At 38.4% G+C, this 17,302-nt stretch overlaps 1 protein-coding gene across 16 annotated transcripts in view; it reads right to left on the bottom strand.

Annotated features, from left to right (window-relative positions):
• Positions 1–17,302, bottom strand: part of LOC128733175 (protein lap4-like) — a 218,248-nt gene that overhangs the window by 55,651 nt on the left and 145,295 nt on the right. For all 16 annotated transcript variants that reach the window (XM_053826831.1, XM_053826830.1, XM_053826839.1 and 13 more), the window contains 3 exons: positions 7,964–8,330; positions 7,589–7,905; positions 7,351–7,518 (listed from right to left, as the gene is read on the bottom strand). In XM_053826831.1, the coding sequence (XP_053682806.1) occupies positions 7,351–7,518; positions 7,589–7,905; positions 7,964–8,330 (852 nt within the window). The remainder of the gene's footprint in view (positions 1–7,350; positions 7,519–7,588; positions 7,906–7,963; positions 8,331–17,302) is intronic.

Raw genomic sequence — 17,302 nt, 5'->3', positions numbered from 1 at the left:
CGCTTTCGGCCATTTTCAGGCCCTTAAAAGTGTGTTTCGACTTTTTAAGGCTTCAATTGAGCTTATTTTGAATTTTTGGTCCCGTTGAAAAAAACAGCTAGCAGTGCTCGATGAAATCGACAACCCTGCCTGAAGGCGAATATAAAACGCATTCAGCGCATACGGTTTTACCCCTGGTAGAATTCTTTTATCTGTCAGTCCATGGACATGGCTACTAAACTGCCAACAGTGTTTGTTTTATACCATTCGATACAATTCATTCATGAATTGCAGTACTGAATGATTGCTCGACTAACTCAATTTACGTTTTCTTGGCTGATATATTAGATCTTGAAGTTTACATTTTTAAAGTAGAAACAGCACAAAATGAGCAGTACATTGCATCAATTCAGGCGTATTGCTTAAGTTGAATATAACATTTTCAAGCACTGGTGTTACAATTATTTTTTTTCTCTTATCGCGATTTTTTACTGTTATTTTTCGGCCTTCGGAAAGGTTTTTTTGTTATTTTAGGCTTAATTTACAAACATTTAATAGGCTCTGGTCTTCAAAAACCATCTTTCGGTCGTTTACTGGCCTTTTCATGCGTTTTTCAGCCCTTCGAGACTTAAATTGTATTTATTTTGACTTTTTTTGGTCATTTGAAATGTTTTTCGGCTATTTTGACTTTAATTCAAGTTTGTTTTGATTTTTGAGGGATTTAGTAAGCGTTTTCAACCATTTACTGGCCCTTAAAAGCTTTTTTAAACCGCTTGAAGCTAAAATCCAGTTCATTTCGACCTTTTTCTTGTCCTCAGAAGCGTTTTTCGGCTCAAAATGAGTCCACGTCAGAAAAGCTTTCGGCCATTTTTAGGCCCTTAAAAGTGTGTTTCGACTTTTTGAGGCTTCAATTGAGTTTATTTTGAATTTTTGGTACCGTTGAAAAAAACAGCTAGCAGTGCTCGATGAAATCGACAACCCTGCCTGAAGGCGAATGTAAAACGCTTTGAGCGCATACGGTTTTACCCCTGGTAGTATTCTTTTATCCGTCAGCCTATGGACATGACTACTGAGCCGCTGACAGTGTTTGTTTTATACCATTCGATACAATTCATTCATGAATTGCAGTACTGAATGATTGCTCGACTAACTCAATTTACGTTTTCTTGTTTAAAGTTTAGATTTTTAAAGTAGAAATAGCACAAAATGAGCAGTATATTGCATCAATTCAGGCGCATTGCTTAAGTTGAAGATGACATTTTCAAGCACTGGTGTTACAACTATTTTTTTCTCTTATTACCGAGATTTTTTACTATTATTTTTCGGCCTTCAGAAAGGTTTTTTTGTTATTTTAGGTTTAATTTACAAACATTTAATAGGCTCTGGTATTCAAAAACCATCGGTCGTTTTCTGGCCTTTTCATGCGTTTTTCAGCCCTACAAGACTTAAATTGAATTTATTTTGACTTTTTTTGGTCATTTGAAATGTTTTTCGGCTATTTTGATTTTAATTCAAGTTTGTTTTGATTTTTGAGGGATTTAGTAAGCGTTTTCAACCATTTACTGACCCTTAAAAGCATTTTTAAACCGTTTGAAGCTAAACCCCAGTTCATATTGACCTTTTTTTATCCTCAGAAGCGTTTTTCGGCTCAAAATGAGTCCACTTCAGAAACGTTTTCGGTCATTTTCAGGCCCTTAAAGGTGTGTTTCGACTTTTTGAGACTTCAATTGAGTTTATTTGGACTGGACTGAGCATTTATGGACTATTATCCTGGCATTTGGAAGCGTTTTCGAGCCATTTTCTAGCCCCTTCAAAAGCGTTTTTAGCCCTTTAAAGCCTTACTTGTGTTGTTTTTTATTTTTTTCTGGATACTCAAAAAGCTTTTCGGCCAATTAGAGCTTAATTTAAGTGCATTTTAGTTTTTGTGAGGGCTTTTAGCAGCGTTTTTAACCATTTTTAGGCCCTCAGAAGGATTTTTTGACCCACAGAGATTATTTAACCCCTTTGCTTCTCTTCAGAAGCGCTTTTCGACTATTTGAGCTTAATTTGGGTTCATTTTGATCTTTTAAGGGCCTTCAAGAAGCCTTTTTTGGACATTATCCCAGCCTTCAGCGGCGTTTTCAGGCCATTTTCAAGCCTTTAAGCGTTTTTCACCCCTTTAAGACTTAATTTGTGTTCATTTTGACTTTTTGAGGGACTTCAGAATCGATTTTTGGCCATTATCCTGGCCTTTAGGAGCCTTTTTGAGTGTTTTTCTAGCCTCGAGAAACGGTTTTAGGAATCATTTTCTAACCATTTGAGGCTCAATGTGAGTTTATTTTACCTCTTTTATAGGTTTCAGAAGCGATTTTTTCGATTATTTTCTGGCCTTCAGAAGTGTTTCAGCCTTTTGAGGCTAAATTTGAGTTTATTTGGACATTTTTCTTGCCTTTAGAAAAGTTATTCGGCTATTTTGAGCTTGATTTGAGTTCATTTTGATTCTTTGGAAGTTTTTGGAAGCGTTTTTTGATCCATTGAGGCTTAAATTAGAGCCTATTTCAACTTTTTACCAGCCTTCAGAAACGTTTTTCGGCTGTTTGCAGGTTATTTTGATTTTTGAGGGCCCTCAGAAGCGTTTTTTGGCCATTATCCTGGCCTCCAGAAACGTTTTTAAGCCATTTTCTGGCCTTTAGGATGGTTTCTAGACCGTTTTTCTTGTATTTTAAAAGCATTTTCTAGCAGCTTGTGGCTCAATATGAGCTCACCTTGACCCTTTTATAGATTTTGGAAGCGATTTTTGATTACTTTCTTGGCTTCAGAAATGTTTTTTTGGTGCTTTGAGTTTATTTTTACCTTTTTCAGACCTTTAGAATAGTTGGTCGGCTATTTTGAACGTAATTTGAGTTTATTTTAATTTTTTTAAGGGCGTTTAGAAGCATTTTTAGCTATTTCCGGGCCCTTAGAAGCATTCTCTTGACCCATTGAGGGCCAGAACCCATTTTAACTCATTTTAACCTTTTTCCTGCGTTTAGAAACGTTTTCGGTTATTTTGAGCCTAATTTAAGTTTATTTTAATTTTTTCCAAGGCCTTCAGAAGCAGTTTTTGACCATTATCATGGGTTTTAGAAACGCTTTCAGCTATTTTCAGGCTCTTAGAAGCGTTTTTCGACTATCTTGAGCTTACTTTCAGTTTTTTTTCGATTTTTTGAGGGTCTTCAGAAGCGTTTTCAGTCATTTACAAGCCCTTATAGCAGCGTTTGTTGACCCTTTGAGGTTTGGGCTGATTTCATTTTGACTTTTTGACGGCCCACGGAAGTGTTTTAGGCCATTTTTTGATTCTTAGAAGCGTTTTCTGACCGTTTAAGGCTCAATATGAGTTCATTTTAACCCTCTAGAAAAGTTTTTCAGCTATTTTGAGGTTAATTTGAATTTAAATTGAGGCTATTTTAACATTTTTCTTACCTTCAGAAGCTGTTTTCGGCTTATTTTGAGCCTAATTTAAGTCATGTTAATTTTTCGTGGGCGTCTAGAAGTGTTTTTTGGTTATTACCTCAGCCAGTCAGAAGTCAGAAGCGTTTTCAACTATTTTCAGGTCCTTAGAAGCGTTTGTAGATCTTTTAAGGCGTAGATTAAGTCATTTTGATTTTTTGATGGCTTTCAGAAGCATTTTTCAGTCAGTATCCTGGCTTTTATTGACTCTTAGAAGAGTTTTTAATCGTTTGAGGCTCAATATGAGTTCTTTCAGACCTTTTTATAGCTTTTAGACGCGATTTTTGATAATTTTATGGTTTTTAGAAATGTATTTCAGACATTATATAGCCTTTAGAAGTGCTTTGTAACCATTTTCTGGTCTTCAGAAACGTTTTTGTCATTTAAACGTCCATTTTCTGGCCTCCGAAAGCGTTTTTCCGGAAATTTCTGGCCTTATTTTGGCGTATTTCATTTCGTTTGACTGAATCATACACCACCTTAAAGTCAACTAACAGATTGTGAATCTGTTCCGTCGTGGAGTGAATCTCATGAAAACCAATTCGGTACTCACCGAGGAAGTCTGCTAATAGTTTCAGGCTACAGAACAGCACATTGTAGGCAGACCCTACGGTTCGTCACGGGAAACCTAGCTAGTCATCGGGCCCATAAACTGCACACAGCCACGAACGATAGCGGCCAGCGACGCGTCAACAGCGCAGTTTCACGATGCCTGATAATCCGATGTCTGATAATCCGATGCCGATGAAAGGTGGCGAAGTCAATGGCAAAGTTGCAGAAGCGGGTATAAAAAAGTTAACCGAAGAATGCCTCTGGAACATAGTAATGTCCCAGCACTTGATCTACAAAAAGTCAAATGAAAAATCGGGCTGCTGCAGACCAACAAAGCCGCCGGTAAGAATCGCCTACCAGCAAAACTATATAAATATGGCCGAAAAGCGCTGGAAACGGCTCTATCACTGGGCGATTTCCAAAATTTGATAGAAGGAGAAGTTATAGGAGAAATAGATGGAAGGAGTTAGCTGTTTTAGCATCCAACAGAGCTTGCAGAAATGTCTGAAGTACAATGTCACGCGTCACATATTTATTGACTTCAAAGCAGCGCACGATACAGCCGATCGTAACTTGCTATAGGCGATAATACACGAATACGATTTTCTGGACAAACTGACGCGACTGATCAGAACTACATTGGATTGAGTGATGTGATTTGTGTGCATCTCGCGGCTTTTATTGCATGCTTTTCGACAGCGCTTTTATAAGCGTGACATTGCGACGAAAATGGTTCCCTTAAACAACACAACCGACACTAGAAACAGGGGAGGAGTCCAACGCATAAGACAATGTACATCGATAACATCTGAAAAATGTCGACTATCGATCAAGACTTGATCGGTCTGGGAGTTACGGTCTCCGTTTGGAAGCTTTCAGGTGTGTTTCTGAATATTCAAATGTGGAAAGTAGATGCTTCATATGACCGTTTCCCCAATGACCAATTAAGACTGTCTCTTCCAATGATAGGATGGAAGCGATCGCCCTTTTCACTCCACAGTCTGCAGGTTATAGACTAAAAACTACTTTGCCGAACACCATAAAAATTCGCATTTAAGGAATTCCGGGTACGGGGAGTGTTTCTATGCTATCAATTTTGCTCTGTTCCAGTGGATTGATTGGGGGAGAATTATGTTTTTTAATGAGCAGAAAAAAGGGTAACTTTGTACGATCAAGTGCTCTGGCATGAAGTTTTCCTGAGCTACCAAAACCCAGAAGTTTGCCCTGTGCCGCGATTGAGCTGAATTTACCGGGTATTTCAGGGCTGGAGAAAAAAGAAGTCTATATAATACCAAAGCGTACGTGGCACACAAAACAAAGAGAATAACGTCACCGCTTTTGTACATGTTGTTAGAAAAAGTATCTTTAGGTTCATAATGGCCCTGTTTTGACGCCCTGAAAAGGGTGGCCGTTATGATTCGGACATTTCTTAATGTAAAATCTTGCTGGAATATTCTTTAAAAAATTATAGCATAACTTTCATGTTTCTACCAATCGAAAGTCAACGCAGTTTTATCGAAATTGAAATGATTTATGTTTCTTCTCCTCAAAAACAGTTATCAAAAGAAAGAGAAATGCACAATAACCAAAAAAAAAAACGAAAAGAAAGTCCAAAACCTCACTCAACATTGGTTGGTTGGTACAAGTTTTTCCAGGAATCCTTCCGTGTGTTACTATTTGTTTTTTTTTTGCTTCTGTCTGTTTGTTTGTTTACTTTCCCTATCGTTAGAAATATATAAGAGTTTACTTTGTTTTGTTTTTTTTTCTTTTTTTGTTTAATTCTTTTGGCAGCACTGTTATCAGGTTTTGTTTACGATTGTGTAGCTTTTTTTTGTTGCTTTTTACTTGACACATTTCGGTTTTCGCTGTGAGATGGCATTTGCTCGCCAGAACTGGCGTTCTGGTTGTTCTTTTTACCTGTTTCTTTCGCAATTTATGAAACCATCAGCGAGCGGGCGGCGGGCGCGGGGGGAGGGGGGGGGACACGTTACGGGAAAGGTTACGGAGACGGGAGTCTAATCAATTTAGAATTGAGATCAATATTCTTTTTTTCTTTTTCTAAGGTGACAGTGAAAAATAGTTTAGCTGCTGTCATTTAGCCCTAGCCTACCATCTGTTTGTTTGTTTGTTTGCTTGTTTGTGTCTGTGTGTATCTATTTGTTTGTTTGTTTGTGTATTTTGCATATTTTTTTTACTTTCTATCGAAGAAAAACGGTGCTCAGCACCGGTTTCATATGTGCTTGTTTTTTACTTTCTCATTAGAGAAATATTCATTTTCTTAGTGGACTTAAACAGTGAAATGTAGTAATAGAGCTGTTAGTAGTAGAAATAATAGTTTCCTTTATGCTTCCGGTAGTAGTAGTAGTAGTCGTAGTGGTAGTAATAATAGTTATTCTTTATAATATATGAGCGCTACAATAATATCTCAGTCTTCTGTTTGTTTTATGGTTAATGTTATGGAAGATTTTTTGTCGATGTCTGTAACTGACGAGACGAGGATCGAACCCACAAATGTTTTCGTTTGGAGATTCGATTGGATTCGATACGATTCGGTTCGGTATTTGTTGTTGTAGGAGAAAGAGAAGAGAGAGAAAAGAGAACAACAAGGAGAAAAAGAGAGAAACAACAGATGAAAACAATTATCCATCGACCGTCGAGTGATTTGAATGGATGGTAAAAAAACAGTTAGCCCGGGGGGCTAACCGGATGTGATGAACAATTTTGTTTTGCTTTTTTTACGAAAAAGGTTGCTTTCTCCTAGATATCAGGGAACATAAAATGAACAGCAAACATTTGCCAAGCAATTTTACAGTTAACACCCAAAAGCGGATAAATCAAGTACTGAGGAAGCCCACCGAAAGATTATCAATCGTCACTGTAAGTGACGTGCTGTTAATTCAAGCGGAGCGAAACTTCTTTAAAAAAATTATGTTAAACAATTCATTAGTTTAATCCTGCAATTTTTACGCTGAAGCGTATCAAGTTGGTCCGTTTTCGGGAATACGAACGCTGTGCATCAAAAGAAAAGTAACAACAAACCAAAAACAAAGGCGAACAAATACAGACGCGGACTCGAAGGCTAGGTCCGATTCCGTCGTCCGTCGTCGGTTGCTTTTAGTAACACAAGCCAAACGAAACACAAACGGATTTATCTTAGTTTTCTATTTTGTTTTTTCTTTTTAACTTGATGAACGAACGAACAAAACGTTATGAACAACACAACAAATGCGACATGGTGCCGGTTATTCGATCGATTAAGCAGCGAGATTCCCGGAAGTAATGGTGTGAGAGAAAAATCAAAAACAAGCGCGCGAGAGCAATCAATACTGCATCGAACAGTGAAACACTCACCTGTGGCGCTTGGGTGTCCAGCGTGTGCTTCGACATCACGATCGTGGTCGTCTTCTGGAGGTTTTCGGCCGCCGCCGATGGCTGCTCCGTAGGCGACTTGGGTGGACCATTCTCGACCAGGGTACCGCCCAGTGCCAGCGATTCCGCTGCCCGCACGAAGTCCAAAACCTTTTGTGAGATAAAATGAGAATACAAAACTTGTAGCCGGAGTTTAAAGACGGTCGCCGTAGGATTGTACCTTTTCCGGGGTACTCTTTTCCCGCGTACTGACGAGGGCTTGTGATTCCGCGCTGGGTGGAACTGCACGAGCTAGGGCCTGCTGTGAACTAGCCACTGGCGCCGTCGGAACGGTCGCAACCGTCGACGACGGTTGCTGGTGGGGTGTGCTGACAGGTGTTACTTTCTCGGGGAGGGGAGGAGTTACCGGGAGATCTTCTTCCGGCACCCGATCAACGCTGATTTTATGCTGCGTGTCAGCAAAAATAATTGAATCCTCTCTATCTAAGCTCGATACGCTTTGGCTCAGCTCGGAGCCTGTTTCCGAAGCTCGGGAACCTATTGAAAATCGGACAAATAAATTTTGCGGATAAAGTCCCTCTTCCCTCTAACATACCTATTCTAGTACTGTGCCCATTATTGCTCACACCGGTACTCATACCACCGGCACTACCGATGGATTGATGTACCAAATCGCCCTTTTCGTAGCCTTTGCACACGACCATATGCAGCGTTCCGCCGGAGGCGCGCAACGCATTGACCGCCTCCTGATGGGTGGCACCCAGCAGCGACGCTCCGTTCACCTCGAGGATGCGCATTCCAACGCGCAGCCGGCCGTCCCGTTTGGCCGCACCGGAACTGTTGATCTTCGAGATGAACACTCCTTCGTCGGCCGGGTCCGTCGGATTGCCCCGCTGCCCATTGAGGCCACCCTTGATGTGCATACCGAGCCGTTCGCCTTCCTGCTTCACCAGGTCGACCTCCTGCGAGAAAAAAGTTGAGAGTTGGTTATTGGAAAAATTTGTTTTTTTGTCAAATTTGTCAAAACACGACAGAAATTCTACAAGTTTTGAGTTGCAATTATCTTACAGTAACGTTTCGTTTTTTTTGGAATATTTTTAGAGGTACACATTTTTGTACAGCTAGATAAACAGAACATTATCACGCATGGAATGGACTGCGAAAGAAAAATAATACACTTATCGACTTGATTTCTATACAGGCAAGACTACTACTACAAATGTTTTCTTACAACACCTCCTTTATCATGGTTGAATTCCCATTAAGTCATCCCCATTTCAAAAAAATACCCATATTGGAAGGCTTTTAAAAGTCAAACTTGGCTTTAATAAACATTGACATTGAAAGATTTTCATGCAATCCGACCATACATAATTTAAAAAAAAAAATTAAAATCGTTTCTACATGTCCCCCCCCTTCCAAAACTAGCAACAGCAATGGTAAGTCGTCTTGAACGATATTTTCTGCAAAAACGGCATCCATTAACATTTCAACAGTGTCAAATGATGTCATATGCCAGTTTGTTTTTATTTCATGGCGACAGGCTTACAGTGCGTCAAGCTCGGATTCAGAAAAGGCCATATTGAAGCTCATTTTGGGATCTATTTGAAGGTCCATTTCGACATAAATAATAAACCCCTGTTGACGAATACCGGTGCGGCTTAAACGACGGACCAAATGTTCACCTTGCGACAGATCCTCAATAAATTCCGGGAAGTCAACTTGCCAGCTGTGTACAGATTTCAAGGCGACGTACGATTCAATAGAATGAAACAAGCTGTTATGCTATTATGCTTGAACATGCTTTTTCCAGCAAAACTAATACGTGCTGGCTGCCCTTGCTTTTTTGAGCATAAGATCTTGCATATTGGCAAAAGGAGTGTGCTGCAAGCGCTTGAATCACGAAATATACCAATTTTATGAAGATGCGGATATTAAGAAGCGACTAAAACACGCCAGACTACATTGAGCTGGCCACGTAATAGGCAGGCTTGATTTGCTCTTTTTACTTTATTTTTGCTCTTTTGACTACAGCGTCTCAGTTAAACAAAATTCGGAACAGTGATGAATAGGCCAATTGTAGAGTTGATTATTATCTACAATATTGTTGAAGAAAGTATAGTTTTATCTTTTATATTTATGGCGCTATGGGGCTGATACCCCGCTGGTAGCCAAAACAGCACTCTTTTTGCTACCAATGGCATTGCAGCTCTGTAACGCTATAAATACAAAAGATTGAACTATACTTTCTTCAATAATATTGTAGATAATAAGTAACTCTACACTTGTCCTGTAAACTTTTTCGAATTCTGTTGGGCTGAGGCGCTATAGTCAAAAGAGCAAAAAAGAAGTAAAAAGAGCAAATCAACCCTGGTAATAGGGATGCTGGGTGAGTGACCAGTGAAAACAATATTTAGCAGAGAATCCGTTAGATGTGCCCTGTTAAAAATGATGCTAGAACAGCGGGTGTTAGGGGCTAATGAAGAAGGGCAGTCCAAGACCGACAAACGTGGATACGGATACTAATTTTGGGTCCTTTTTTTATCTATTTTGGAGTTATTTTGAGATCCACTCAAAAGTCCATTTTATTTTGAAAAGGGAGGAAGTGTCTGATACGAAGAATGATTGAATGGATGAACTGGAAAACTTCGATAAAGACCAAACATATATTGGATTGATTGTTCAATGGCACGCTCTTTCGGTTGGTACCCGAATGTTTTACTCACTAAACTACTGCCGTCCGCTATATTAGGTAGTTTAGTTTCCCAATTCTATCATTTCCTTACATGTATCACACACTCCTCTGCGACGATATTAGTCCATTTAAAGGTGCATTTTAAGCTTGTTTTAAAGCTCATTTTGAATTCCGTTCTAAGGCCTACATGTTGAGGTCTATTTAGAGGTCCTTTTTGAGGTTTTTTCAATTACATTTTGAAACATCTCGCAGGCCCATTTTAAAATCTATTTTAAAGCTAATTTTAAGGTCCAATTTAACGTTTCAGTATTTTAAGGTAGGCTTATGTCGAAGTCTTTTGAGGGACCATTTCGAGATCTGTTCTAAAGATAATTGTAAGGTCCGTTATAAGCCCCTTTCGAAGCTAATTTTCCATTTCAAGGACCACAATTTTTAGACTCGTTTTTACATCCATTTTAAGGCTCATATTGAGGTCCATTTTGACATTCATTCTAGGATCTATTTTAAGTTCCTTTAGGCGGGGCGCCGTAAAGCCGGACTGAGTTCCGGCAGAACTCAACAAAATGAACAAGAACCGCTAGCAATGGCACTTCATTGGATAATTTTAAGGATTCAAGAAATTGGGATGAGGAGAAACTACCGGAGGAGTGGATGGAAGGTGTAGATTGTTGTAATTACCGCGGCATCACGTTGGTCAACCCCGCCTATCAAGGTGCTCTCCCAGATTTTTTTTGCGTCGTAGATTTTAGGACAGCATACGATACAGTTGAGCGCGAACAGCTATGGCAGATAATGCACGAGTACGGGTTTCCGGACAAACTGACGCGGCTGATCAAACCCTGGAGCGATTGATGTGCTACAGAGGAACAATCTTCAGCAAGAGTAGCCAACTTCTAGACTTTGCAGACGACCTCGACAGCATTACTAAAATCCTTGGGACGGCGGCTAGGAGGATAGGGTTACAAATCAATGTGTCGAAAACCGAATATTTAGTAGCAACAGGCTCCAGAGAAAGCAACATTTACCTCCCACGGACAGTGACTATGGATTTATGCCGCCGTAATAAGCATAAGAGAGGAGACCTAAAACGAATCTCTCATTTGCTCATTGGACCTTTTGATATGTTGGTCGAGAATTGGTCGTTATCCGTGGAAAATTGGCCATCCATGAACCACATACCTCATTGGAAGAAGGACGGATTCTCTCCCAACGAGTCCATTTCAGGTCTATTTTTTTGATTCATATTCAGGAAATATATGAGTGACCGCATTTCAAGGTCAAGACTAAAACACGAGGTTTGGTCATATTCAAGTATATTCAAGGTTCATGGACCTCAAAAAATGCACTTCAATACAAAATCTATTGACTTGAAAATGGACCTAAAAATAGATATGAAAATGGACCTCAACATTTTCAGGTGCATTTCTGACCCTTTTTAGATCCATTTCAACGACATTTAGAGATTTATTTTTATGCTCATATTAAGACCCATTTTCAAGACCATTCTTAAGTTAATAGATTTCATTTTGAGGTCCATCTTCAATCTACCCCATTTTGAGTTCTGTTATGAGACCGCTTGCGGCTTCTAAAATTTTTGGCACCGCTTATTTTGAATCCCATTTTGAGGCCCATTTTAGGGACCATATTCAGCTCGATTTTTAGGTTCTATTTTGAAATTTCGTTTGGAGTCATTTTGAGGCTCATGTTAAATAAGGCCTTTTTGAATCTATATTCAGATCCATTTGTAGCTAAATTTAAACTCCATTTTGAGTTAATTTTTAAGATCCATTTTAACGTGTGTTTATGGTCCACATTGAGGTTGATTCGTTCGTTCCTTCAATTTCAGGGTTATTTTCAGAACATTTCCGGGTCGATTTTCATAATTTGCGACTTGCAGTTTGTGCACGTTTGATTCGAGTTTTCTTTTTTTGCTTGTACCGCCCGCCCCATGTAAGCATAATTGCGAAAAGTTACCCGAAAAAAAATTTACATTAAATTCTGTAGTAGAAACAATGCGTCTACAACAGTTTATATTGTGGACGTTGAAATTTATGGTAAACTTAATGTAAAAGTGCTTCAAATTCAAATTTTATTTTTGTTTCTTATTATAAGCACTAAAATTGACCATATTTCATCACAAATTTACTGCCTTTTTTAATTATATTTTGATTTTTCGAACGATAACTTTTACTGTAAATGAAAACTTTTGTTCGCGAAAAAATAGATTTTTTTATCTTGAAGTTACTTATCAACCCGTCATTTTCATGGTAGAATCTCTCAAAACCATTAAAGTTATGGTAGACAACAATAACGTTCATGGTTTGGCTGACTTTTCTGACGATAAATTTTATAATAAATTTGTTTTTACTGTATTTTGTACCCTACTGTAACAATAATTTTTATCTTCGTGTTATGGTCATACATAGCCGACTGGGAAAGTAAGAGTACCCGGGTAGAAATGCATAACGAAAATTAATATAAAAACTTTACGATTACAATGAATTTTACTGTTTACAACACTTTATGCTGTAACTTCACTGTACCGTTCTTGGAAAAAATTTCATATAATTCGGCAAAAACGCAAATTGTTTCGAAGCAAATGGACGCCGGAAAACACCCCTATCTGAGGTCCACTCTTTGGCAGGTTGAGTTATTTTTAGACTCAAATTGTGCCTCTTCCTCCGCATACTGTAGAAACCACCGATCGAGAAGTTTAATCTAATTCGTTTTACGAACGGGACGACGACACTATGCAGGCGCTTGTGACTTACGCTGTTCGTCTCTCAGCGTGTCAGCCGCGATTCTCAACGCGGGTGTTCGGGGAAAGGCTCCGTTCCTATGGAATAGACCAATCTCGCTGTTTTTTGTCTTGATCTTGAATGAGGTCAGTAGACTATACAATTGACGGAGGGAACGATAGAAGACAGTAATGAAACAAGTAGTCGATAGGATCTAACAGATTAAGACCATGGACCTGCAGACGTTAAGGGGAAAGAGAGGAATGTGTTTATGTAGGTGTACTGATCTTTAGTACTTATATGAGCGATGAATGCGGCTCGAAAATCATAATAGTTCGAAGTCGGTCAAATTCATTGTCATCATATCTTTTCAAAAACATGAAATACCGTAATTAATCAGCCGGTTTTATTTGCTTTTTTTAGGTCCATTTTAGGGGCCTCAACATGAGTAAGAGTATATTTAATGCCCTTTTTGAAACCTATTTTGAGTTTATTTTTGTGTTCATTTTAGGGACCATTTTTCAGGTCAAATAAGCAAATAGGTTCCATTTTAAAGTTTATTTTGAGGTCTATTGTCAGGTCTAGGTCTCATTTTGAATTTATTGAGGTTCACCAATTTGATCCCATTTTGAACCTCATATTGAGGTCTATTTAAAATCTAAGACCTTTTTAAGTTCTATATGAGCTTGAGAGCATTTAGATATGAGGATGAGGTGCATTTAGGGGGTCAATTTGAGGTCTATTTTGACGACAATTTTAAACTGCATTTTGAAGTTGGCAGAAGATGCCCCATTTCAGAGGTCCAATATGAGAAAAATTTTAAACTCCATTATAAGGCCTTTCTTGCGGTCCATGCCGTCCATGCCATGCTGAGACATGCCGTTAAACCGCAAATAAGGACCGTTATAAGGCCCATTTTAGGGCTTATTTTAGGCTCATGTGAAAGCTCTTTTTGAGCTTTCCAATTCGCTATGGGCCAGAAATTAAAACTCTGCGACAAAAATATTTGCGATTTAACGGCATGTCTCAGCTCAATGTGGTCTTCGAAAATTTTTCGAATGAAAAAATGATGCATCCTTTGTCGTCCAATATTTGGGTGTTACTTTAATAACAATTTAAGTAATAACTTTTCGAGTAAATTGTTTTTCATCTTTTGGGTTTCAAAATATTAAGGATAAACCAATTTCGAGTATTTTTTCTGAATACATCAAACTTCTACTTTTTACCCATTTACAGTAATAGACCTTTGTTTATAAACGACCCCTCAACTCACAGCTTTTCTTGCAACATGTTTATTTCAACAGTTAGCTCAATGTGATGTTCTAGTAAACATTTTGCACATAAAAGAGAAATATTTTTGCTGCAGACTGTTTTGCTTTCAGTATTAATTAAGATATACACTCAAGTCGCTTTTTACACGAAGGATACGTCCCGCGGAAAAAAAACCGCGTAAATTCCGAAAATCGCGTAAATTCCGAAAATCGTGTAAAAAACCGCGTAAATTTCGAAAATCGCGGAAAAAACCGCGTAAATTGCGAAATTCGCGTAAAAAACCAAAATTTCGCGTAAAAAAACTACGCGAAAAAATAGACGTTATGAGCACATCCGCGTAATTCCTAAAATCGCTTAAAAAAAACCGCGTAAATTCCGAAAATCGCGTAAAAAAAAGCCGCGTAAATTCCGAAATTCGCATAAAAAACCGCGTAAATTCCGAAAATCGCGTAAAAAACCGCGTAAATTCCGAAATTCGCGTAAAAATAGTCGCGTACAAAACCGCGTAAAAAGCGACTTCAATGTAACTGATTTTAGGCTAAAAACCGTCTGATGAAAAATCCGAATATCCTAGCCACCTGGAAGTATCTGCAATTAGTTCGTATACCAATTTGTAGGGAATTGTTGAAGCTATCTGCCCAAAATTTCATTTCAGAGAATACCTGGGAATACCATTCACTGTGGGCCAGAAATTGAAATTTCAGGACAAAAATTAAAAAATAAACTTGATGTATCATGCATCATTGCATAATTTTTCCATTCAAAAAGTTGCCGAAGACCACATTGAGCTGAGACATGCCGTTCAACCGCAAACATTTTTGTCGCGGAATTTTGATTTCTGGCCCATAGTGCAATTTAAGCATCATTTTGCAGGTCCATTCTGCGGATATTTAATGCCCATTTTGAAACCCGTCTTGGAAGCATTTTGTCTATTGAAGGTTTATTTTGAGATCTGCAGGAAGGGATTCCCATGAACATAATTTCATACCTATCGATCGCTAAGTTTCCTATTTTTATGATTTTTTTTCACAAATTTTTAATTTTTCAATGATAAAAATTTCACGATAACATTATTTTCCGTTCCAGAGTCATGTACCGTCTCGTTAGTTAGTTTTTCGACTATTCTGTAAAATTTTCCACCACCGTAGATTTTATGAAAAACTTTTCCGAAGACTGCTGAGTGAGACTGTGAAAATTACACTCTGCATTTGGTATTGTGCTGCCGTGAAAACTGTCGTGAGAATTTATGCAGCGACGAAGCCGGTCGTTCGCATTTAGTTCATTGGTAATCCGCTAGATGTTTCAAAGAGCGCCAGGCAAAAGGGCTAATCTGGAAATTATCTGAAAATTTGTCAGTTTTTATTAAATACTAGCTGACCCGACAAACTTCGCATTGCCACAAATTAACCTGTGTTGTACATAAATCATGAATCTCGGATGATCTTTGTCACAATCTCGAGTTTTGCAAGTTTCTGAGTTCAAGCTTAGATGATTTACGTAACTATGAAAGCATCCCAGGTAACCAATAAGCATCACCAATGCTATTCAAATGTAGGCCAATAAGCATTTAAGTCGCCTTAAATGCTACTTAAATGCTATTTTGACAAAATATACAGCTACTTTACTGATAACCTTCTTATAGTGCTGACGCTAATTTACAGCTAATTTCCGACACGAAGAATTTGAATACAATTTTGGATTCCAATTTACAACGCCTATGCAGTCAAAAAGCTAATATACAACAACGTGCAGTATAAAATGCCAGATACTCTGATTTGCTGCTTATGTTAATAGTTACCAGGGATGGGTAGTTTAATATACAAATTTACAATTTTTCCTCACAGTAAAGTAGAAAACAACTCCCCTGTCCCTTCATTGCACAGCCAGCGGTTAGTAATATTCGCCATGATTGTACAACATTTCGCCGAATATCATTTTGCGAAAAACCTTAAGCGGAATGTACCAATCCACGGAAAACTTTTTTGTGGAAAGGAGGTACTTTACAAATGAAAAAAGGTACATACAAATGAAACACAAATTTCTGTCCATACAAATGAAACACTCGCGGCCGTCTCGTCCTGAATGATCTAGTGTTATTATAAATCGCTTTTGTGGTCTTGTTAATGACTGTTTTATGGAAGAGTCTCGAATTTCTCGAGTTCGATTAGTTTTTGAGTTTCGCAAAAAATTCTGTTTTATTTGTATGAGAGTCCATATCCCTCTACCACAGGTGTGAGAGGTATCTAACTATCATAAAATAAATTCAAGACTTCAAAATCTCACACATGCCAAATTTGGTTCCAGTTGCTTGATTAGTTCTCGAGTTATGCAGAAATTTGTGTTTCATTTGTATGGGAGCCCCCCCTCTTAGTGGGGCGAGGGGTCTCTAAGCATCACTAAAACCTTTCCTGGCCCCAAAAACCTCTACATGCAAATTTTTCACGCCGATTGGTTCAGTAGTTTTTGATGCTTTAAGGAACATCCCGACAGACAGACAGACAGAAATCCATTTTTATATATAATATAATCCATTTTTATATATACTCATTTACAAAAAGGAAAAACAGTGAAAATTAGTACTCGATTTAGCAAGGCAAGGCGATTATATTTTATAAGCTTCGAACAATAATCATCTGCATTCGTTATTGTGCTATCGTGGAGAGTGGTTGACTCAGAGACAGTGAGTAACTCGTTTCGTTTCGTCAAACATTAGCAGCCGGGCCGGGTTGATTGAATTTTATTGATAGCCTCTTCAGCAATTTCTGAGGCGACACTTTGTTAAAGGCCTTAGGACTGTTCTGTCCGTCATACTACATATATCATTATCATGTATGTAGCAAAAGCAGATGTTATGCTATGGCTATCGGTCGTAAGCCTGATTGGGAAGGACTGCGAAAGTCTTTGCTAAGGGACGGTAAATTGGTGATTTTGTCACTTTTTCGAAGGCCTTTGATAGAGCTGACAAAATACTCACTGGTCGAAGATTAGTCATATTTCACGGTCGTGGAACTTTTGAAGAAGATAGGATTAAGTAAAAAAACTAATGTAATGCGGCTTAGCACGAAAGGAAAAATCAGTTTTATGAATATTAAGGGAGCATTTCTAACGCTTTTGTTGTAAAACTTCTGTGGATTTGGCTAGTCGTGATTCTAGTCTATATCGTGGAGTAACATCAGTAAACATCAATACAGGAGCGACCTCGGGCTACTGTAAAGAGAAATTGTAAGCG

The sequence above is a fragment of the Sabethes cyaneus genome, chromosome 1 (assembly GCF_943734655.1).
Source record: "Sabethes cyaneus chromosome 1, idSabCyanKW18_F2, whole genome shotgun sequence".
In the NCBI taxonomy this organism is placed as follows: Eukaryota; Metazoa; Arthropoda; class Insecta; order Diptera; family Culicidae; genus Sabethes; species Sabethes cyaneus.
Note: the sequence above shows the minus strand (reverse complement) of the source record. Positions and strands in the feature narration are given on the sequence as shown.